Below are 23,645 nucleotides of genomic sequence, written 5' to 3' on the forward strand. Positions count from 1 at the left end.
TCTCCTGGAGTTAGGATGAATGATGGGGTTATGATTATTCAATGAGAGGAACTAAGAAGGAGAAATGGGAAGATATTCTTAAAGAGAAATGAGATCCTGTAAGAAAAATGGGGCCCTAGTTGCCAAGAAGGTTGATATCTTAAATGTTTCTACTAAGATTAATTGTTCTAGGTGCTTCCAGAAGAAAGGCAAGAGGAAATACAAAATGCAGAGCTCTATTATAAACTCCATTTCAACCCAAAGAGTAAACATAAAGGACATGATACCCGAATTAATGAATTTTCATTGCTGTCATAAAACACTACAATGAAAGGCATTTTATGAAAGACTGTTTAACTCAGTTTAGGGTTCCAGAGGGCTGAAGACTGAGACAGTTGGGCGAAGCTATGGCAGCTGGAACAACAGAACACTCACGTCTAGAAGCAAAAGCTGAGGCAGAGAGTGCACCAGGGATGGAAGGATGCTTTTGAAGCCTCAAAGCTTGCCTCCACTGACACACCTTCTCCAAGACCATACCTCCTAATCCTTCTCAACCAGTTACACAAACTGGAGCTCAAGTATTTAAAGATAGGAGACTTTGGGGATGGACCTTATTGATTAAAACTACCACAGTGGGGCTGGAGAGATGGCTCAGCGGTTAAGAGCACTGACTGCTCTTCCGAAGGTCCTTAGTTCAAATCCCAGCAACCTCATGGTGGCTCACAACCATCCGTAATGAGATCTGATGTCCTCTTCTGGTGTGTCTGAAGACAGCTACAGTGTACTCACATATAATAATAAATCTTTAAAAAAAATAAACTATCACAGTACCTAGAAGAATATATTTCAGTAAAGTATCTTAAATAAATGTTTTATTGAAAATTTTAAATAAAAATACTAATACTTTTGGTCAATTACTCCTGATCACGGAAGAATGTTTTGTTTCTCTTTGCTTGCTTTTTTTTTTAAGTCTTTTTTTTAAATTGGATATTTTATTTATTTACATTTCAAATGTCTGTTTTCCAGGTTTCCCTTCTAGAAACCTCCTATCCCATATCCCCTACCCCCCTACTTCTATGGGTGTATACCCACCCACTCCCACCTCCCCACCCTGGCATTCCCCTACACTGGGGCATTGAGCCTTCACAGGACCAAGGGCCTCTCCCACTGATGCCTGATAAGGCTATCCCTCTGCTACATATGCAGCTGGAGCCATGGGTCCCTCCATGTGTACTTTTTGGTTGGTGGTTTACTCTCTGGGAGCTCTGGGGGATCTGGTTGGTTGATATTGCTGTTCTTCCTATGGGATTACAAACCTCTTCAACTTCTTCAGTCCTTTCTCTAACTCTTCCGAGCTCAGTCCCCAATGGTTGGCTGTGAGCATCCACCTCTGTACATGTCAGGCTCTGGCAGAGCCTCTCAGAAGACAGCTATATCAGACTCCTGTCAGCAAGCACTTCTTGGCATCCACAAGAGTGTCTGGGTTTGGTGTATGAATATGGGATGGATTCCTGAGTGGGGCAATCTCTCAATGGCCTTTCCTTTAGTCTCTGCTCCACACTTGTCTCCATATTTCCTCTTGTATTTTGTTCCCACTTCTAAGAAGGAATGAAGCATCCACACTTTAGTCTTCCTTTTTCTTGAGCTTCATGTGGTCTGTGAATTGTATCTTGGATATTCTGGGGTTTTAGGCTAATATTCACTTATCAGTGATTGCGTACAATGTGTGTTCTTTTGTGACTGGGTTACCTCACTCAGGATGATACTTTCTAGATCCATCCATTTGCCTAACAATTTCATGAAGTCATTGTTTTTAATAGTGAGTAGTATTCCATTGTATAAATGTACCACATTTTCTGTTTCCATCCTCTATTGAAGGACATCTGGGTTCTTTCCAGCTTCTGGCTATTATAAATAGGGCTGCTATGAATATAGAGGAGTATATGTCCTTGTTATATGTTGCAGACTCTATGTATATATGCCCAGGAGTGGTATAGCTCCTCAGGTAGTCCTCAGGTAGTACTATTTCCAATTTTCTGAGTAACCTCCAGAGTGATTACTAGAGTGGTTGTACCAGCTTGAAATTCCACCAAAAATGAGACATGCTCCTCTTTCTCTACATCCTCACCAGCATCTGCTGTCACCTGAGTTTTTTTATCTTCGCCATTCTGACTGGTATGAGGTAGAATCTCAATGTTGTTTTGATTTGCATTTCCCTGATGACTATGGATGTTGAACATTTCTTTAGGTGCTTCTTGGCCATTCAGTATTCCTCAGTTAAGAATTCTTTGTTTAGCTCTGTACCCCATTTTTAATGGGGTTATTTGGTTCTCTGGAGTTTATCTTCTTGAATTCTTTGCATATGTTAGATATTGACCCTCTATTAGATGTAGGAATGGTAAAGATCTTTTCCCAATCTGTTGGTTGCTGTTTTGTCCTATTGACAGTGTCCTTTGCCTTACAGAAGCTTTGCAATTTTATGAGGCCCCATTTGTCGATTCTTGATCTTAGAGTATAAGCCATTGGTGTCCTGTTCAGGAACTTTTCCACTGTGCCAATGCATTCCAGGCTCTTCCCCACTTACTCTTCTATTAGTTTTAGTGTATCTGGTGTTATGTGGAGTTCCTTGATCCACTTGGACTTGAGCTTAGTACAAGGAAGTAAGTATAGTTTGATTTTCATTCTTCTACATGCTGACCAACAGTTGAACCAGCACCATTTGTCAAAAGCGGTGACATTTTTCCTCTGGATGGTAGCTCCTTTGTAAGAGATCAAGGGACCATAGGTGTGTGGGTTCATTTCTGGGTCTTCAATTCTACTCCATTGATCTACCTGTCTGTACCAATAACGGTACCAATACCATACAGTTTTTATCATGTACTCTGTAATATAGCTCAAGGTCAGGGATGATGATTCCTCCAGAAGTTCTTTTATTGTTGAGAATAGTTTCCACTATCCTGGGTTTTTTGTTATTTCAAATGAATTTGAAGATTGTTCTTTCTAAAGCTATGAAGAATTGAGGTGGAATTTTGATGGGGATTGCATTGAATCTGTAGATTGCTTTTGGCAAGATGGCCATTTTTACTATATTAATCCTGCCAATCCATGAGCGTGGGAGATCTTTCCATCTTCTGAGGTCTTCTTTGATTTCTTTCTTCAGATACTTGAAGTTCTTGTCACACAGATCTTTCACTTGCTTCATTAGAGTCACACCAAGGTATTTTATATTATTTGTCACTATTGTGAAGGGTGTTGATTGCCTAATTTCTTTCTCAACCTGTTTATCCTTTGAGTAGAGGAAAGCTACTGATTTGTTTGAGTTAATTTTATATCCAGCCACTTTACTGAAATTGCTTATCAGGTTTAGGAGCTCTTAGGTGGAATTTTTTGGGGTCATTTAGGTATACTATCATATCATCTCCAAATAGTGATATTTTGACTTCTTCCTTTCCAAGTTGTATCTCTTTGACCTCTTATTGTTGTCTAATTGCTCTAGCTAGGACTTCGAGTACTATATTGAATAGGGAGGGAGAGAGTGGGCAACCTTGTCTAGTCCCTGATTTTAGTGGGATTGCTTCAAGTTTCTCTTTATTTAGTCTGTTGTTGGCTACTGGCTTGTTGTACGCTGCTTTTATTGTGTTTAGGTCTAGGGCTTGAATTTCTGATCATTCCAAGACGTTTTCTATGAAGGGATGTTGAATTTTGTCACATATTTTCTCAGCATCTAATGAGATGATAATGTAGGTGTTTTAAGTTTGTTTATATAGTGGATTGCATTGATGGATTTCCATATATTGAACAATCCCTGCATTACTGGGATGGAGCCTACTTGACCATGATGGATCATTGTTTTGATGTGTTCTTGAATTTGGTTTGTGAAAATTTTATTGAGTATTTTTGCTTCGCTATTCATAAGGGAAATTGGTCTGAAGTTCTCTTTCTTTGTTGGGTCTTTGTGTGGTTTAGGTGTAAGCGTAATTGTGGCTTCATAGAATGAAATGAGTAGTGTTCCTTCTGTTTCTATTTTGGGGAATAGTTTGAAGAATATTATTATTAGGTCTTCTTTGAAGGTCTGACGGAATTCTGCACTAAACCCTGGGCTTTTTTTTTCCCCGTTGGGGACTTTTAATGACTGCTTCTATTTCTTTATGGGCTATGGGACTGTTTAGATGGTTTATCTGATCCTGACTTGACCTTGGGACCTGCTATCTGTCTAGAAAATTGTCTGTTTTATCCAGATTTTCCAGTGTTGTTGAGTATAGACTTTTGTAGTAGGATCTGATAATGCTTTTGAATTTCCTGTTTCTGTCCATTTTTCTTTTTTCTAATGCAAAAAGTTCCCAGTATTCATGTCAATATTTTATGTTTTTTATTACTTTTTTGAGAATTTTATATAATTTATTTTTTCATATTCATTTCCTTCCCCCAATTTCCAGATCTTCCTCCATTCTCCCTCCCTCCCTCTCCCTCCCTCCCTCTCTCTCTCTCTCTCTCTCTCTCTCTCTCTCTCTCTCTCTCTCTCTCTCTCTGTCATTGCCAGCATGGATTCTAGTTTGTGTTGGAGTATCACCTATATGGCAGGTATCACACCATTAAAGAAAACTGATTTTCTCTCACCTATCAGCAATCAGTCCCAATAGCTTCTCAGCCGGGAATGAGGCTTTGCCTCCTTGTCTCCATCATGCTGGGATTTTGTCTAGTTTTAGCTTGGGCTGGCTTTGTGCTTGCTGTCAAAATCATCTTGCGTACATGGGTACATCTTTTCTGTTATGTGTGGAAAATACGATTTCTATGAAGTCACCAACCACATCTGGCATGTACATTTGTCCTCTCTCTTCAGATCCCTGAACCTTTGGGGAGGGGTGTGATATGCACATCAAATTTCTGGCTGAGCATTCTGAACTCTATTCTCTCCACATTGCTTAGTTGGGGTTCTCTGTGTTAGTTGCTATCTAAGGGAAAAAGCTTCTCTGATAAGGGTTGAGTTATACACAGATCTTTCAACATTTGTCGTTAGTCATTGTATTACTACTTCCTCTTAGCAGGATAATGGCAGTAAGTTTCCCCACAGAGTGCACAGCTTCTTGACTCCATGGAGAGCATCAAGTCTTGGCTCTGTCTCATCAAGTGGGCCTTCAATACAATTTAAAACAAACAAACAAAGAAAACAAAATGCAGTTGGTTTCTCTCATTACATTCATGCCACTAATTCACAAGTGGGTATATCTTACCAGGCAGATCGTTTCTCTAACAGGGTTCACGGCTGGATGAGGCTGATGATTTCTGTTTTCTTTTGGTAGAACACACAGCACCAAGGTCAAAAACTCAGGAGACAGCAGGTGTTGGCGAGGATGTGGAGAAAAAGGAACACTCTTCCACTGCTGGTGGGTCTGTAAGATGGTACAACCACTTTGGAAATCAGTCTGGCGGTTCCTCAGAAAACTGGACATGACACTTCCAGAGGACCCCGCTATACCTCTCCTGGGCATATACCCAACAGATTCCCCGGCATGCAATAAAGACACATGCTCCATTATGTTCATAGCAGCCTTATTTATAATAGCCAGAAGCTGGAAAGAACCCAGATGCCCCTCAAAGGAGGAATGGATACAGAAAATGTGGTATATTTACACAATGGAATACTACTCAGCAATTAGAAACAATGAATTCACAAAATTTATAGGCAAATGGTCTGATCTGGAAAATATCATCCTAAGGGATATAACCCAGTCACAAAAGAATATACATGGATAAGTGGATATTAATTAGCCTAGAAGCTCTGAATACCCAAGGCACAAATCACATAACAAATGACTCCAATGAAGAAGTATGGAGAAGGTCCTGATCCTAGAAAGGATTGATCTAGCATTGGAGGGGAATATAAGGATAGAGAAAAAAAGGAGGGAGGTGATTAGAGAATGGATGGAGAGAAGAAGGTTTATGGGACATATGGGGAGGGGGAATCCGGGAAAGGGGAAATCATTTGGAATGTAAACAAAGAATATAGAAAATAAAAATATTAAAAAAAAAGAATACACAGAACCTTCAACACTATGAAAACTAGCCAATAAGGATAAAGCTTGCAAGAGAGCACCAGCCAGATTTATTCCTGTTCTTTGACTCATGTATGTAGTCGAAACTCCATAGTTTGAACAGACAAACCGAGTTACTATGGTTTTTTACACAGATTTTTCACAAAGTTCAAACCATAGACACATAGCAGTTATGGCTCTGGGTCATTAATGCCTTTCAACTTGACAGTGAACAACTTAAAGGCTAGCCAAAACTCTAACATGTATGTGGTGTGTGGTGTGGTGTGGTGGTGTGTGTGTGTGTGTGTGTGTGTGTGTGTGTGTGTGTGTAATTTCTCCCCCAACCCTATATCTTTCTATTAGGTCAGTTTATTTTTTATTCCAGTACATTTTATTGAAATACACTGTGACTATGCTGAAAAAAGCCTTTAAAACATTTATACCATTTGAAAAGCCAACACCATATCTATGAATTACGCTAAAAGAATAGACATAGATGTGAACACAGATTTATCCCTAGGCATATTTACGACAGCACTGATCTTACTGATTAAATGCCTTAAATATATGCCACAAGTGGTCAGAAACTCTAAAACTACTGAATTTCTAATGGTTAAAGTTGGGTTAAAATATGGCATGTATGCAATAACTGTATTATAGAGTATTATACAGGCATTCAAATGTGTTCTTTGTTTGTAAAAATGTGTTGTGAAATAATATGTATATATGGATCTTAAGGGAATACTTAAAGTAGTCTCAAAGTTTCATTATGTCTAGTTTAACATTTTTTATTCTAAAAGGACAGTCCGTTCCTGTCTGATTAAAGACACATTTTGGCCAGTTTTACAAGCAAATCTAGCCAAGGAAATCAGATTATTTATGTTCAGTTTGGAATCGAAATTCAAACTTGGCAAATAATTTACAGGTTGGCAAGACTTATATCTTCTTTCTTCACACAATTTAAGCCACCAGGAAAGGGAAAACAATACGGATTAACACCCCGGCTTCATTTAACTCCTCAGCTACCTCAAACATATTCCACTGAGAGTGAGAAACAGAGCCCTCCAGGAAGTTCAGCCAGAAAATACAAAGGCAACTTAGCATCATTTCTGCTGACGGAGAGCTCATTCCTGAGTTCTACGATCGTTTCAGGTTGGCAGACAGTAAAACATGATTCCAAAGGAAAGTAAGCGGTGCAAGTGACATTAGAAAGACTACAGTTCATTGGGGTCATGAATTTTTGTTTTGTTTTGTTTTGTTTTTGGGTTTTGTTTGTTTGTTCGTTTTGTTTTTTTGAGACAGGGTTTCTCTGTGTAGCCCTGGCTGTCCTGGAACTCATTCTGTAGACCAGGCTGGCCTCCAACTCCAACTCAGAAATCCATCTGCCTCTGCCTCCCAAGTGCTGGGATTAAAGGCATGGGCCACCACTGCCCAGCAGGGGTCATGAAGTTCTAAACATTAAGGTAAAATGTTTTTCCCCTAATCAGGTCAAAGGAAAGATTTTAATATAAACCCTGTTAGTAAAATACTGATTATTAATAAAAGGTGATTGATTACACACTGTTTACATTAGGTGCTATATTTAAACACCTTTTATACTTACTAATTCATGTACTACTTGTGAGAGGTCTATGAGGTCTACAGTTGTACTAAAATGAAGAAACTTAGGCATAGAAGGTTCAGGTGAGTTTAATGAAGTTACAGATCTGCAGAGAAAGAGTAAAGATTCTAATTTTAGAAAGTGGGGCACCAAAGTATGTTTTTAAGCATAGCACTTTGACAGCTAATATGTCTGAGTTCAAAAACTGGTAAGTCAGGGCTGGAGAGATGGCTCAGTGGTTAAGAGCACTGACTGTTCTTCCAGAGGTCCCGAGTTCCATTCCCAGCAACCACATGGTGACTCACAACCATCTGTAACTGGATCCAATGGCCCCTTCTGCTGTGTCTGAAGATATCCGTGTACTCACATACATAAAATAAATAATAATTCTAAAAAAAGCCACAAAACAGGACAAAAAAAAAACAACCCCAAAAACCCTGCTATGTCTTGAATCTGCTGCACACTAGATCTCTTCTGAATCTGCCACAGTATAGCCATGTACTCTGAAAGAGCAGGCACATTGCTTCAATCTTTCTTGCACTACCCAGAGTTTTGAAAGCCAGAAAGATGGCTCAGAGTTGGGGGATGACTCAGGTGTTCACAAATAACTTTGGTCATCTCACCAGCAGACTTGGTAGAACTGCTTGGGCCATAAAGCAGTACCATCTGCCATTTGTAATTTGCTCCGGGTATTTCTGCAAGCAATGTCACTCATTGAAACATCTGTGAGGTGGGCTGGGACCTAATTTAAAAGTAGCCAACTTATCCAACTAGCTTTCTCATTTTTCCTCCAACTGGGGAGTGATTCTATCATTACTCATATTGTGGGGCCAGATTTTATAAACTGGGAAGTCAAGAATGGGCACAGTCATTTCTAAACCAGCACTGAGATGCTTTACCCTGGCCTTCTCTAACCACATCCCGACTTCACATAGTGCTTGGTATGCGGTTGTTATTTATACATTTCAACACATGTATGCCTACATACTTACTTACATACATACATACATGCATATATACATACATACATAATACACATTTTGTTACACTTTTAAAGAAGAACAAATTCAAATACATAACAAAAAATCTTTGATGGATCTCACAAAACAAATCAAAACTTCCAAATGAAATTTGTCTTTTTCTCCATTCCAAGTATGTGAAGTTGGTGACTTACACCTTTCCATGACAATATATAAATATAGAGTGCTGAGGAGTAGTGAAAATGGGTAGGAGATACCACTAGAGTGAACAGGAGGGAATGGGGAGTGAGTGTGAGAGAGAGGCTCACTATAGTTACTCTGAGTAGTAGCTGCAGCACACCTGGATGCATTGTTCAAACCTTTTGAGAAATGCCAGTCTAATAAATTCTTTGTCAGTCAGTAATTCATGAGCTCCAGGCAGTAGTTGAAACCAAGAGGGGTAACGGTCACAGCTGTCAGGCTCCAGATGCTCTGGGGCCCAGCCCTGCCGCTTTGTCCCAGCATTCATATGGAGGAACGCTGTGAACTGGGCACATCACCACCATCCACTCTGGCCAACTTTCAACAGTACAGCTGCATCTGGCCTGGGAGATGGCTGTTGTTGGGTGCTGGGCTGCAGCCCAGCTGTGAGAGTTGGGCCTCCACCCAAGCATATTCAATCAAACCTCATATGCCTGACTCCCCCAGAACCCTCATGGAAATGTTAAGATTCTCAAAAATGTCAGTTCTTTCCAGATCTTTTGTACCCAACAGAAAAATAATGGAATCGGACCCACATAGATGAAAAGTCATGTCATTTATTAATAATTTCTCCTTTTATTCTTCTATAAATCTGAAGGAAAAAGTCTTTGGTGACACTCTATAAAACAATCTCTCTTGGATGGCAAAACCCAGACATAAGTTACACAGGTCAATGAAGTAAATCAAGATCTATGGCTTTGAAATTTCTTGCACTCTCTCACATACTTTTGGACTCAATTGCACTAAATCATTAATACTCTGTAACAAATGGGGAAAACACTCTAGAAAAGACCTGTGTTGACACCACAAAAACATTGGCCATGTATTAGAAAAAAGTCCCAAATGTACATTGTATACAAAATAAAATTTACTATTTTTTGTTACAATTTGCCACCTAAAATAGTTCCAGTTTTACATGTCTTTTTTTCTAACCCTCAGCATATCCTATACATTTTTTTCTTAGCATAAATATACAGTTCATTTCGTGGTAATCAGGTCCTTTGCATGGCTCTAATTTTAGTAATAATTACAACTAAAATGAGAGGAATGTGCTCCTGTAGAACAAAATGCTATTGCAGAAATCAAATGACCTTTGAGGCCCGAAAGGCTAATCAGTACAAAAATAGTGTGCCTGGAAGGCCAGCTTGACTTGATTTTAAATAAGGGTGAGACTCTGCCTCCCAAGTATCTCCTCCATGCTGTTGATCAAGAACACATTGGCACTCTAGGACAGTGGCAACTGTAGCCCCAACTAAGTAAAAATAAACAATATCCTTTGATTTTTGGAAAGGGCAAAGAGGAGACATGTCTTCCAGCCAGAAATCACAGGTTTCGTATCCAGAGCTCCTGGATATTATTACTGAATTGATGGGGTCAAGCCGTCTTAGGACGCTTCATCTCAATTCACCCTTTCAAAGGAAACATGGAATCTAGGAATAATTTCATCTCCACCTGATGGTTTAAAATAGCGAGTGTAATGCACCGAATGCAGTGCAATATTCATGTCTTGTTCACTGAGAATTTAATCCAAACCATCTCTGTTCCCATCAAACTTGCAGACAACAGCAAAAGGTCTTTCTTGCTTACAGCTAGTCAGCAATTGCAGACACATTTTAAAGACCCTTGTCCATAATTGTCAGGATCCAGGTAAACGAATTTACCAACTGTAGCCCTGATGCACAGGGTGTATGCTGGTGATGGGAACTAGTAGAAAGCAGGACCAGTGTTATCTCACAGTTCATGGCAAGAACTGATAACCTTAAAATTGGAGCTAGACTTACTAAATTCCCTAGTAAGCTATGATATTTCCAGTTGGAGGAAGCTTGTCTTGGCATTTGCATTTATAATCCAGTCTGGTCCAGTCTGAATCTCACTCAGTTTCTACCCCACTGAAGCACTCTGCCTTCTCTCCATCTTTCAAACAAGTTTGATTAGAATTTCATTAGTGGTTTAATCAAGCATCCTCTTTTTAAACTTTTTTTTAAATTTTATTTTAAATAGTCCATAGGTCTTCTCACATCACTCACCTCACCATGATTAAATTAAAGTTCAGCAACCTTTATGAAAGGCCACTAGCATAATATTCCTTCAAGTCACCAGGAATTTGAGAGCCACCAAAGATAAAGGCTAACATAGCCTACTGTAATGAAAAGCAAAAATCATTTTCAAAAGGGAAATTGAAGGACTCCACGGGGATTGAGCCTTCTTTGAGCACCACGTGAAACAAGAAGAAGTTAAGCAGTAATGCACATTCAATTCCAGACACGAGATGTCCCTTCTGAGGCTTCATCTCTGAAAAAATGGGCTCATATGCCTTGCTATGCCCACCTAGCTGTGCTGTATTTGATGACATGAATACAAGGATTATTGCATGGGTTTTTCTCTCTAGTCTCAACTTCGGATATTTTTTTTTTTTGCCATTGTCAATAAAAGTGATATGTTTAATATATAATGAACAGGTAAACCTTGGTGGTCATTTAAATCTTTTCATATAAATACATAGCCAGCTTTCAAAACACTTATTTTGAAGAATCCATATACTAACATAGGGCTGGAAAAATGTGTAAAAATCATAAGTGGCTGAGCCCCCTACAGAGGGACTTCTTCATGTGATTCATTAGATGGTTTGTAGTTTACTTTCTACCCTCGGCATCTTACCAACAACACATGTTGGCCCACTTAGGGAGCTCTGGTTATCATTAAAGCCAACTGAGCAATAACTTCTGACATTCTATAGCACTGGGTATGATTTGTCAACTTATTGCAATGCAATCTACAACTCTTTCCTAAGAGTATTAAAATTACATCTTGCTTTTGGGCCTCACTGATTTGCTTAGCATTGTTCAATTCCCAGCTGCAATTCCAAATGAGCAAAGAACACGCTAGCTGGCGTCCCAGAGAGAATCATTCCAGAGAATGACAAAATGCAACCGTGGAGATTTAAAGGAGATGAGAAGTGTGTCACTTCTTGTTCTCATTTGTAATTATGGCACATGTTACTTGTGGGGACCGTGTGCCCCGTGAGCTTTACGACAAGTAAACCTGGCAAAGCAGTTCCCCCGAATCTACTCACGGGACTGACTAGTACAATCTCGGACACTGCTTTGCAAGCCAAGGTGACAACCTAAGTTTTAGCTTAGCTTGTGGTGGTTTAACAAAATTTTACATTCATGCTTGTAAAGAAGAAAGATACGTGATGCTGCCATTCTGATAAGTTCCCCACTTTAAATGCCAATATGCAAATGGAATTAATTACTCTCCCTTTAACATGCTGAGAATTCCAGTTAATAGAAAGCCTTTGAGGGAACTTTACTGATAGATGCGAATGTTAGCACTGGGGACCTCAGAATTATACTGGGAGAAATACTTAGTGATATATCACATCTATTTAAGGAACATCCCATATTTGAAAGCAGGGTCATACTGGATGGGACTGATGCGTAGAGATGTTTACGGATCACCAAGCTGCAGAAAAGTCCTTTGTGAGTGGACTTCATAGCCAATACACCACTCACAACATGGCGTCTTTATATGTGGGCCCTGGGCCCTGCTCTGCCGCTGAGCAGGCAATGGAGTCATCTCTTAAGACCTCAGCAAACACCTACTTTCATTCTTGTTTACATCACCCACCCTAGGGAATTAGGCAGCTTCCTCTGTCTTCCGGACAGATGGATGTCTATACAGACACGTGTATGAAATACATGATAGTTCTTGGAAGAAAAAGAAACTAAAGTGCCCGTGGTTTATTCTAGAATACCTAATAATCTTTCTGTAACTCACACTCTTCTGGCTCCTTCAAGTAGAAGCAGACATTTAATATGAGAACCCTCTATGTTTCATAATGGAGCTTAGAGATATGCTTCATGGACTTGTATATGTGTATTGTTAATGTTTCAAAACCATCATAAACTTAAGACAGTATTTGCAAGGATGGAAGCACGGTTTTTAACAAGAAGTACAACTCAATTTTTCTACAAATTTCAAAACTGAAGGAAGTCTTCGTTTGTTTCTGATTAATTTGATTGTCTTTTTTTTTTTTTTTTGCATAAAACAATGTCGAACCCAAATTGGAATGAGTTCTGTGGCAAGGCACACCCTCAGTCAGATACTTCACAACCTCTTGTTAAACAGAATCACTTCTTTCTCAACAGAGAGGCCTTCGCAACTGGAGTTTTTCACAAACATTAAACCGCTCGTCTTATAAATAATCTGGACTCATTTATTTTCCTTTGGCCTCTAACACATAGGGTTTCCCCATCAGAGACATGGGCCAGTGGTTGAACCTATGGGCCAACCACTAGGAAGTACTGGGCATCAGTTGTAGGATATGTCCATCCCTAACATGCTGGGAGTTGTTTGGTTCTTTGCTCAACATTTCTTAAATCTACTAGTGTTTCCTTGGTCTAACTGCCCCCACCCATCCATGTGTAAAAAGATTACCATATTTATATTAAAGTTTTGAGTTAGAACTGCCTACCTGGAGTGAACACTTTATCTCATGCAGCAACAGTTTAGAGCGAGGGGATACAGACATCTAAACTGAACTAGGAACTTGTTTTAGTGTATGCCCAGTTCTTTGCTAACACTGATTGCGTTTCCATGATGTCTGTTTCTGCCCCTGCAGGACACCCTGGGTGACCCCATGGCAATCATGTCTGTAGGGAGGGGAGTAGCAGCTTGGAAATAGTCACGACCAACACAATTTTGATTAAAGAAAGAACTCTGGTTTTTAATAGTTTTGATCATTAAAAAAGTTTAAACCTGCATAGCAATCATTTCAAAAATAATTATTTAATGTTCCATAATTAAACTGTACACAACCTAGTCGTGGGACACAGAAGCCAGTGAGGTGAATGGAGCAGTCTGGCGAAGCCCCAGGAGCCAGGATTCCAGCCGAGTTTTGTCACTGTGTTCATCTAAGCTGTTTATTTTTTCCTTTTCCTTTTTTTTTGTCTTTTTTGTTTTTTTGATTTTTTTCATTTTTTGATTCTTGGCACAGTCTGGCTCCACCGATGGGCATGAGCGGATCTGCTTGGGGAGGACAGAGCAGCTGGACTCCAGTCCCTTCGTGTTTCCCCTCCCCCACTCAGCGGGATTCCTCAAAGTCGTTCAATGTCTCTGTATTTCTTCCTCAGGATTGAGACTTGGTCTTTAAAGAGGACCGGGTCTAGCCTCATCTGAGAGTGGATCAGCGGCATGTAGCCAAACCAGCTGGCAAATGTATTCATGCAGCTCTGCCGCTGGGCAAAGTGGTCAGGGTCGGCCCAGCGGGATGCGCGGGAAGTCTAAGGAGAAGGAGACAAGGGAGACAAGACAGTGAGTGAGAGGCGGCAGTGGCAGTGCGGAGGAAGAACCATCAGCTGGATCTGGTCAAGGCCCGCAGCAGAATGTGGGGCCTAGTTGCCAAGCCTGGTGAAGGCGCGCTAACTCACCTTGCCTGAAGTCCAGATGCGGCAACTTCACCAATGACCAAACACACCTATGTTTTGAAGCTTTCTGAACAGACTAATTAATGCTCCTATGGTGGAGCGGTGGGCCCTGTTCCAATGGGCTCTCGACTACCACAGTCACTAACAGAACATTCTTTTTTATATTTGGGAACCAAAGCTATGACTCACAATGAAGTCTTTGCTTCAAAGATAGTTCTCTACATCCTTGTGTGAAATTTCTTTAAGCATAGATGTATTTTTAATTATGTGTGTGAGACTATGAATTTTGTATATGTGTGAATGGGTGTCCTTGGAGGCCACAGGAAGGCATGAGGTGCCTCGGAGCTGGAATCACAGAAAGTTCTAAGTCGTCTGGCATGTATACTGGGACCTGACCTCCAGTCCTCTGCCGGAGCAGCAAGCATTCTTAACTGCTAAGACATTTCTCCAGTCTTCTAAGTCCTGGTTGTTAACATGGCTGGTGTGTGGAGACATGGGCTGTCAGAAGTCCCATTACGGACTTGGACATGAGGCATCTATCTAACTTTCTACCTTTACCAAGTTCCCACCAAATGGCTTGTTTAAAAAGATGGATGCATAACTGAAGAACAAACAAAACCCTTACACTTCACTCATGGCTAGAGTTACACAGCACATGAAACCCATACTCCCTTATAGATTTCCTCTACTGAGATTACTGAGATACAAAAGGCACTTAGATCTAGTGACACAGTGCCTATGTCTACAAGACTGACTCTACAGTAAAATAGTAAAATTCTGCTTGTAACCTAACAGTTGTCTTCTCAGTACCACTAAATTCCTACAGTTGTTTTAAGTATTAGATGGTCCCAGGTTATCAAAGTTAAAAAAGAAAAAAGGCTACCATCTTTTTAGTTATATTGCCCCTGAAGATGTCAAATATATTTAGATTACATAAATGATGGGCACTGATTTGATGACTTCCAGTAGAGGCTGGGGAAGGAACAAACGAAGTTCTATTTAAGGGACAGGCCACTGTGAGTTTGAGTGAGTATATAGATAACACTAACTGGATGTGTATTCTGTTTGTTTCTCTTGGTGCTCGTTTGCTGGGAAGGGAGATCACAAGGGCAGGAGTGGGGCACTCACACTCAACACGTAAGTATTACAAACACGGATAAATAAGCGACTGTGCGTGTGTGTGTTTGTGTGGGCTAGAAACATACTTTCAGGAAAAGTGCATTTTAGAGTGAGACTCACGCAGAGTCACTTTAAAATCACAAGTATCAACACGCTTGAAAATAACGTGATAAATACAAATGTCAAGTTAGCACTGAGCAGCGGAATAACAAAACACTACTTGTGAAGTGCTTTCACGAAGCACACTGGAGCCTCCCAGCAGCAAGGCGGAGGAGCTCCCAGGTCACAGCATGGTCAAGGAGTTACAGGCTTCTCCGAAGGCCAGAGAGAGGCAGAGGGAAGGCTCTGCTCTCTAGCATCTGTACTGTGAGAAAGCACCTTTGAAAGTACCAGAAAGGCAAAGACTTAAGACAGCTGGCTGAGTTTCTATCAGAGAAAGACAGTCTCAAAGGCTGTCACGACCCCTTGGTTAAATGAGCCTTTCACAGGGGTCTCCTAAGACCATCGGAAATCATAGATAAATCGCTGTGGTTTATAATATCATAGATATAATTCATAACAGTAGTAAAATTACAGTTATGAAATAGCAACAAGAAAAATTTTCTGGTTGGAGGTCACCATAACACGAGGTACTATATTAAAGGGTTGCAGCATCAGAAAGGTGGACAGTCACTGCTCAGTGGTTGACAGGAACTTGTGGGTATTTCTGATTGGCCCATTCTCTCCAAAGGGCCCATGTGCAAATAGAAAAACTATCAAGAACCTCAGCTCACTCTTGATTGATTCCAACGCAACCAACAAGTACTAAAAACAACAACAACAACAACAACAACAACAACAACAACAAGAAGCTTTTTCAATCTAATAAAAGCATAAGCTTAAACATAATACCTATCTGTTCTATGGACACAAAGATTTATCGAAATCCTAAGTAATATTCTATATAATAGAATACTATATACTACTTGGGCACAGGGCAGCAAATCTAACGTTCAGTTTAGAGTTGTCTCTAAAGTATGTGAATTACTGGAGATGCTCACTCAGTAGAAATAAGGTCACAGATGTGTTACTAGCAGTCCTCCCTGGACGACTGCACATCCTCAGGGGATTCTGAAGACTCGCCCCAGCAAACACCAGTAACAGAATGTTGGGATTCTGTGAGCTTGCATTAGACAAAACATATGGGTACACAGTCGGCAATACACACTGCTTGGATTTGAAGTAGTTTGGTCTTAATGATTGGAAAGTTATTGCCAATGCTTCTGCCTGTAACTTCAATAGTTAAAGGAGGGTAAAACTTTCCTAGTACACAGGTGCTTCTCCATAACCAGTACTTTCAAATTGTCTGAACCTGTGTGGGCTCAGTAGGCTATGAAGGATGTCATATGACTAAACAGTCCCTTAATATTGTTTTTCTCTTGCTACATTTATTGAATTAGAAAAATCTAGTCAACGAGGTTGCTATAAGAGCTTGCTAAAGTTCCCTCTATAAAACTTAGATTTATAGCTAGCCATCAGAGCACAAAGTCTGAACAGCCGAACAGATACGACCATAGTCTCTTTTGGTTTTGGTAGTCGTACTGTTTATTTTGTTTTTCAAGATATACTACCCTGGGCTCTGTAGCTGGGGCTGGCCTAGAACCCTCATGGCCTAGACCATCTATCTCAGCCTCCCAGTTGTCACCTAGTCACCATGCCCAGCTATACTTAGGCTAAGTTGATTTTAATCATGCAGGGTGCTCCGTGATTTAACCTGGGGAGAACTAATAGCTGTACTTATTTATTTTCATTCATTCATTCATTTGTGTATGTGTGTGTCTGTGTGTCCGTGTGTCTGTGTCTGTGTGGGTGTACATGCCATGGGGAGTGGAGCACAAGAGCATGTGCCTGCCACGGCAGGCATATGGAAGTCAGAAGATACCTTGTGGGAGCTTCTGTCATGTATAGCCAGGGACACAACTCAGGTCTTCAGCCTTGGTAGGATTATCTTTATCTGCTGAGTCATCTTACTGCACCCCCACCTCCACACATTCCATCCATTTAATTGTTTGTCAAGGATGACTTCTGATCTCCTTGTCCCGACTCCCAAGTGCTGGGATTCTAAACATGTCCTACCATATCCTGGATATGCTGTTGGGGATTGAACTCAACTTTCTTACGCTCAGCAGGCACTCAACCAACTGAGTGATGCCTCCAGCCCTCATTTATTACATGTGGTATTTGCCCTACCAGCGAGGACTCAAAGTGAACTTCAGCTTGCAGATGAGCCTGACACGTGGACTTGGTATGTTGGAGATCAGTGGGTCAGAGACTAGGACTCTACTCTTGCTTTTGTCTCCAACTTACGAAGGTACTTATAGCAATAAGTTAACATTTCTAGACCCAGTTTCCTGCCTATAAACACAGGAAGACGGATGACATTTCTGTGACAGTATCTTCATCGTGAAAATTTATAATCGGAGAAGATATTTGGCTTTAACAATTATATCAATGTCATGAAAAAGATTTTACCACTCCATTTTAAAGATGAGTCAAGAGAATCTGAGAAGGTGACTGGCTCGCCCAACAGCTTATAAATGCTGGTTCTAGAACTGAAAATTGATAGCGTGACCTCTAGTACCTCACTATGATATTTGCCCAACAGAGAAACAACAGCCAGAACACTGTGTTTAAAAAGGATTCCTTGCTACCTGTAGGCATCTAACAGGAAACTGACATAAATTCATTGTAGAACTTTTCACTCTGTGGTGGACCAAATAGTTACATCTTCCCTGAAAATACTGATGTCTGATCCGGACATGATGATCTGTAAGTGGGGCATCTGGGAATGACTAGCTCATGGGGGTAGAATTCTCAGGAATAGGGAACACCAGAGAGCTTCACACTGTGCAGGCACATGGCTAAGTTAGTTAAGAAGTGATTCCTCACTGGGTATTACAACTGCTGACACCTCGACTTTAGAATCCTCAGGTTTCAGAAGTATGAGAAATAAATGTTTATAACTTAAGCCGTAAGTCTATGTTGTTTTGTTATACTAGCCCAAAGGTTATAAGACAAACGCGAAGAATGTGTCACTGTCATGTCATGTTATGGGCTATGTAAGAGTTTTATATTCGTAATTATCTATGTGCCAATCATTCCTTCCTTCAGGGCTTTCAGATGTGACTTATTTTTGTGTCTCCTTATAACACTGCAAGATAAAGGAGAGGAAAACATATTCGTGTAGCCTTGGGATGAAAGTTCTTTATTCTTACCTGTCCCATCATTGTCTCCTTATACTGTTTCTTCTGGGTCACTTTGATTGGAGGCAATTTTGTCACAGCAGAGACCAGGAAATTCATGAGAATGTCCTCACAGTTGGCCAGTTGGTCTACCATGTTCTTCAGGCTGGCTGGCAGGTAATGGGAATACAGGTAGTGATAATATCTGTAAATAACAAAGGAAATTCTCTTAGCAGGGTAACATTATATACTGACAGGTAGACTTTAAACATAGGTATTCTCTGGATCCCTGAGCATGCCACCAAATGCATTAATAATGACAACTATCACTTTTATGGTACTCACTATAGGCCAAATCATATTCTCAAGTCTTTAACAAGAAATGCCTCATCTAACCCACCTAAGAAATCTATGAGGCAGATGTTATTATAGTATTATCCTCATTTACAGATGAGGAACCGAGTGAGGCACAGAGATCCCTGGGGATGCAGACATTGCTTGCCCATCACAGTTAGGTATCAGGCTGCTCAGTTAGAAAGAGAAACTGAATCCTAAGATGTTGTGATGACAATAAAGATGAGAGTCTTCATTGTCAGTTTGATGCAATTTTGAATCAGCACAGAAACACACTGCTGAATGTGTTTCTATGAAAAGTTGAATGCCTGAAAAGTTGAATACAGCAAGGAAGGCCTGCCCTGAATGTAGACAGCAGCATGGGCTGGGGTCAAGACTGTGTACAAAGAGGAAAGTGGGTTGAGCACTGGCATTCATTTCTCTCTGCTTCCTAATTAAAGACGCACTGCGAGTGGCTGCCCGTCATGTTCATGCTGCCACGCCTTCCCCGCCATGATGGCCCGTAGCCTTAAACTGGGAGCAAAGACAAACTTCCTTGCTAAGTTGCTTTCTTTCTGGTATTTTGTCACAGTAATGAGAAAAGTGACCAACAGAGATGGCAAGAGAATTTATTGACAAATTAAACAAACTACTTGAATGGATCAGATTCATTTGTGTGGAGGAACCAGGAGGAGGGGAAGCTTTGAGATCTCCTCAGCCAAACGTTTATAGTTGGGCATTTTCTGACTTAGCCCTGAGATGATAAGACTCTCCATTCTCTATGTTAAAAGTCTAAGATAAGATAGGAACATTTTCCTTGTAAAATACTAGGGATTTTCATTAATGATCCTGTGGGACTGTGGAAATATGAATGTTTTACGTTTACTTACTTGGTAATTTTACCTCTGCTGCTGCTTTTAAAGACTGTGCATTTTATATTTCTGCCTATGATTTTTCTCAGAATAGCCTCTTAGGTGTCATAACATGCCCAGGGCAAAATCTGCATGTAGAAATAGTTACCCATCTGTAGAATTCCCTCTGTTGATGGCACTCTATCATCTGGACCTCCAGCCAGTCAGAAAATTTGGTAGTCCTTAAATTCTGATTAGGTCACCATGCTGAATCAGCTTCCAAATATCACTGCAGGGTGGTCACTACTTATAATGCTGTTCACTCCCTGGCCCCAGTCTAATCTCCATCTACATAGGGCTCACTACTTCCTAACAGTTCTTCCTGCTTTTGTCATCTTCCTCATTGACTGTTCTCATTATGACATCCAGGGTAGATACCTGGAACACAACCCTGAAGTCTTCTCTGTTCAGGCTATGAATTAGAGGAAACACATCCATGTCTCCTGTCTCTGGGCTTCCAGACTCCTTGGACCTTCTCGCCACTGCACTATAATCACTAATCCGAATCTTCTTTTCCATTTTTCTCCATTGTTTTTGCTCTGGGTGTTTCTTCTTGCTATTCTCAATGCTATCTCTAACAGCCTGGCTACCTTTCTCTTGCTTTGAAGTTTCTGCTTACTTCCCATCTGTATAACAGACCATATCCTGACAACTCTCCAACCTGCCTCATTTCTGCACCTCATGCTACTTGACTTTTTGTCAGTGTCTTCTTGCTGTCCCTGATTTCCCTGTAGCATTTATATGTCTCTGTTCACTAGCATATGAGCCTTGCATTGTCAGAGATGTTTTCTATTTTACTCAGTGTTGAACCCAAACCATCTAGAACAGTGACTGGGATACTTCGGTATCTCATCCTACTATTCAGCTACTCAACCTAGCTCTGAGTGTATCTCTTTTGGCTTAACTGAAAACACTGCCTAAATTTCTAAAAATACAATAAGGCAAGAAGATTCAAAGCACATATTTGCTACCTCAGCAAAATCAAATGGGAATACTGACTAATTTTCGTTAGTATTGTAAACTGGATCTGGCCTAAAGTTCCTATTGATGCAGTTGTCAGAAATGAATATGATGCATTTCAATGAGAAATCTCAGCTCCTCACTTGTGGTAGATAGCAGCTCCTGTCAACACCATGGAGTAGTCGTTTGTCCACTTGGATGTATATCCCCACCGCTCCTTCGAGTTATCCCAGAAATGACTGCGAGCAGGATATCCCACAATCCTCTCTGGGAAGCTCTGCCACACGGTGAAGGCAAAATCCACCTACAAGGCAAAGTACAAGCCAAACAAGCAATCAAGGCTGTGAACAAATGTCAACAAAGCATTACCTCCCCCTGCTGATTCAGAATGCAGAATCCCATGACTGTTTCGAAACATTAATTCCCATATTCATCAGCAAATTAAACTGACTGCTTGACATTTTGCCCTGCAATTATGCACATCTTAAATATTTTGTAGGAAAGAAACTTAAGATTAATATAGGAGAGAGAAAGGGGGGGAAGGGAGAGGAAAGAGAGATCGATCCTGACTTGCCCTTTAGAAATCCCAGTCTGTTCAAGCTAAAAAAACAGAAAAGCAGTTGCTTCCTTCTCCCCAACCCCAAAGGCACATGTGACCACTGATTCACAGGAAGCGCAGAAGCATCTGTTTTGTAAACGAGAACAGATTTCCTGTGTGCATCCAGGGACTGGAATATGGCAGGCATCGTAACTAGCATATATCAAAGCCCAAGTGACTAAAATTAAAGCATTTTCTTTAGGGAAAGTTTTTGTAAAGAGCACAACTTCTAACAGGAACACAGAGAAGACAACACAAAGAAAATACACCAGGCATGTCAGGGCGAAAGACACAGGATGCTAAAAAAAAAAATGGTAAAGTCTGAAGTCACTGAGAACAAGTGGGGACAAAGGCCCAACTTAAAACAAAACATGCTTATTTTAAAGAAAAGGTTTATAGGAAGCCAAAGTGGGTACACTGTGAACCCACTCTATGCCAGCACATAGAGTTACCAAGTTAACTCTTTTTTTATGTGTACACTCCCTTCAGATCATCTGATGAACAATAAATTAAAAAATGTAAAAGGAAACAATACGTTTATAATCATATAATGATTATGATATAAAGGTTTAGAGGATCATACACATTATAATAACCTTATAATAACCCTGTGAGGTAGATACTTTTATATTTATCACTTAATAAAAGGGAAGGCTAAGATGAATAGAAGATCAAGTAATTTATGTCTACTCGTGAATGGCAGAGCCAGCATATCCAGTGTATATGGTTCTGATACACATCTCTCTCAGGCTCTGCTGTTACTATTGAAAGCGATTTACCTTGAACACGCTATAATTCACCTCGCAACCCTGCCTCATCACTTCTTGGCCAAAGTAAGGCAAAAGGAATTCTCATTGTCTACAATTATTTCAAGTCCTTTACTGTGAAAGTGTCTTGGAAACTGAATGCTAATGCTAAGTCCTGGTACTATCATCAAAGGTGTCCAAAAAAAAAAAAAAAAATCCAGTAAATATTTAGAACAGCCAAAGGGTGAAAAATGGAAATTTTATGAACTAAAGAATATGACCATACAGTGTTACATGAGGGAGGGCTACCTAGTTACTGAAAAGACTACCCAGGTGAGGTTCCCCAGGACGCTGTTTGGATAGTAGCATGGTTAAAGGCTACTGGAATGGGCCCCTCCGTCACAACCAACAGTTTGAAAATAATGAGGAACTGAAGTATAGGCACTTAGATAATTGGTCAAAAGAAGGGGATCTGAATTCTAAAAGAGGGATTTGAATCTGATCTCTAGCCATGGTTAAAGACAGGACATTCTGAATGGCACCAGAGACCAGCAAGCTACTATCTGCGCGGGCAGGTTTTGTGTATCAACTTGATACAAGCTAGAGTCATTAATGAGGAAGAAGCCTCAGTTGAGAAAATATCTCCATGAGATCCACCTGTAAGGTATTTTCTCAATTAGTGACCAATGGGGGAGGTCCCAGCCCATGGAAGGTGGAGCTATCCCTGGGCTGGTGGTCCTGGGTTCTATAAGAAAGCAGGCTGAGCAAGCCATGGGAGCAAGCCAGTAAGCAGCACCCCTCCAATGGCCTCTGCATCAGCTCCTGCCTCCTGGTTCATGCTCTGCTTGAGTTCCTGTCCTCACTTCCTTCAGTGATGACCAGCAATGTGGAAGTGTAAGCTGAATAAACCCTTTCCTCCCCAACTTGGTTTTGGTCATGATATTTTATTCCATCTTAGAAACCTAACTAAAACACTGCCTATTCTGAGGCTTTCCTGTAAAAGAACATGGGCATACCACTGCCCCTTCTACAGAATTAATCCAAATGGATCTGTCATTCACCTGGACTAGAAAACATCCCCCAGGAAGTTGTCGCTTCCAGAAACCTTAAGGAGGAGATAGCCCATGTAAGCGTGAAGGTCAGTACGGGGTCCCTCTTGGCTACTGTGAACTCTCACTCTAAAAGTGTTTTCCTCTACCATGGTACACTTGGGCTGTTCCCACTCTTAGCCATGAGAATGCCTCAGGTGTTTTAATTTTATGCTTCTGTTTACGTTATGTTCTGTGTCTTGTCTAAATTCTTTCCATGGAGATAAAGGACTGGGAATAGAGAGGGAGCCAGAGAGGTCCTGGTAACGCTAATAGAACAAGGCTGAAACTCAATGCCATACAGTGTACTAAGTTTGAGAAAGAAGGCTAACAGGGCCATGTAGGTCACATTTCCAGAAACCTGAGATGTCCCGGTTTGGTAAATCAGTGATGGGCAAATTAAAGATGA

General features: G+C 40.6%; 1 protein-coding gene across 1 annotated transcript in view; it reads right to left on the minus strand.

Annotated features, from left to right (window-relative positions):
- Positions 1 to 13,533: 13,533 nt before the first annotated feature.
- Positions 13,534 to 23,645, minus strand: part of Ext1 (exostosin glycosyltransferase 1) — a 291,444-nt gene continuing 281,332 nt past the window's right edge. The window contains exons 9-11 of the mRNA XM_052160536.1: positions 20,948 to 21,108; positions 18,634 to 18,805; positions 13,534 to 14,116 (exon numbers count right to left, since the gene is read on the minus strand). Of these exons, the coding sequence (XP_052016496.1) occupies positions 13,931 to 14,116; positions 18,634 to 18,805; positions 20,948 to 21,108 (519 nt within the window). The 3' untranslated portion in view covers positions 13,534 to 13,930. The remainder of the gene's footprint in view (positions 14,117 to 18,633; positions 18,806 to 20,947; positions 21,109 to 23,645) is intronic.

The sequence above is a fragment of the Apodemus sylvaticus genome, chromosome 17, assembly GCF_947179515.1.
Source record: "Apodemus sylvaticus chromosome 17, mApoSyl1.1, whole genome shotgun sequence".
In the NCBI taxonomy this organism is placed as follows: domain Eukaryota; kingdom Metazoa; phylum Chordata; class Mammalia; order Rodentia; family Muridae; genus Apodemus; species Apodemus sylvaticus.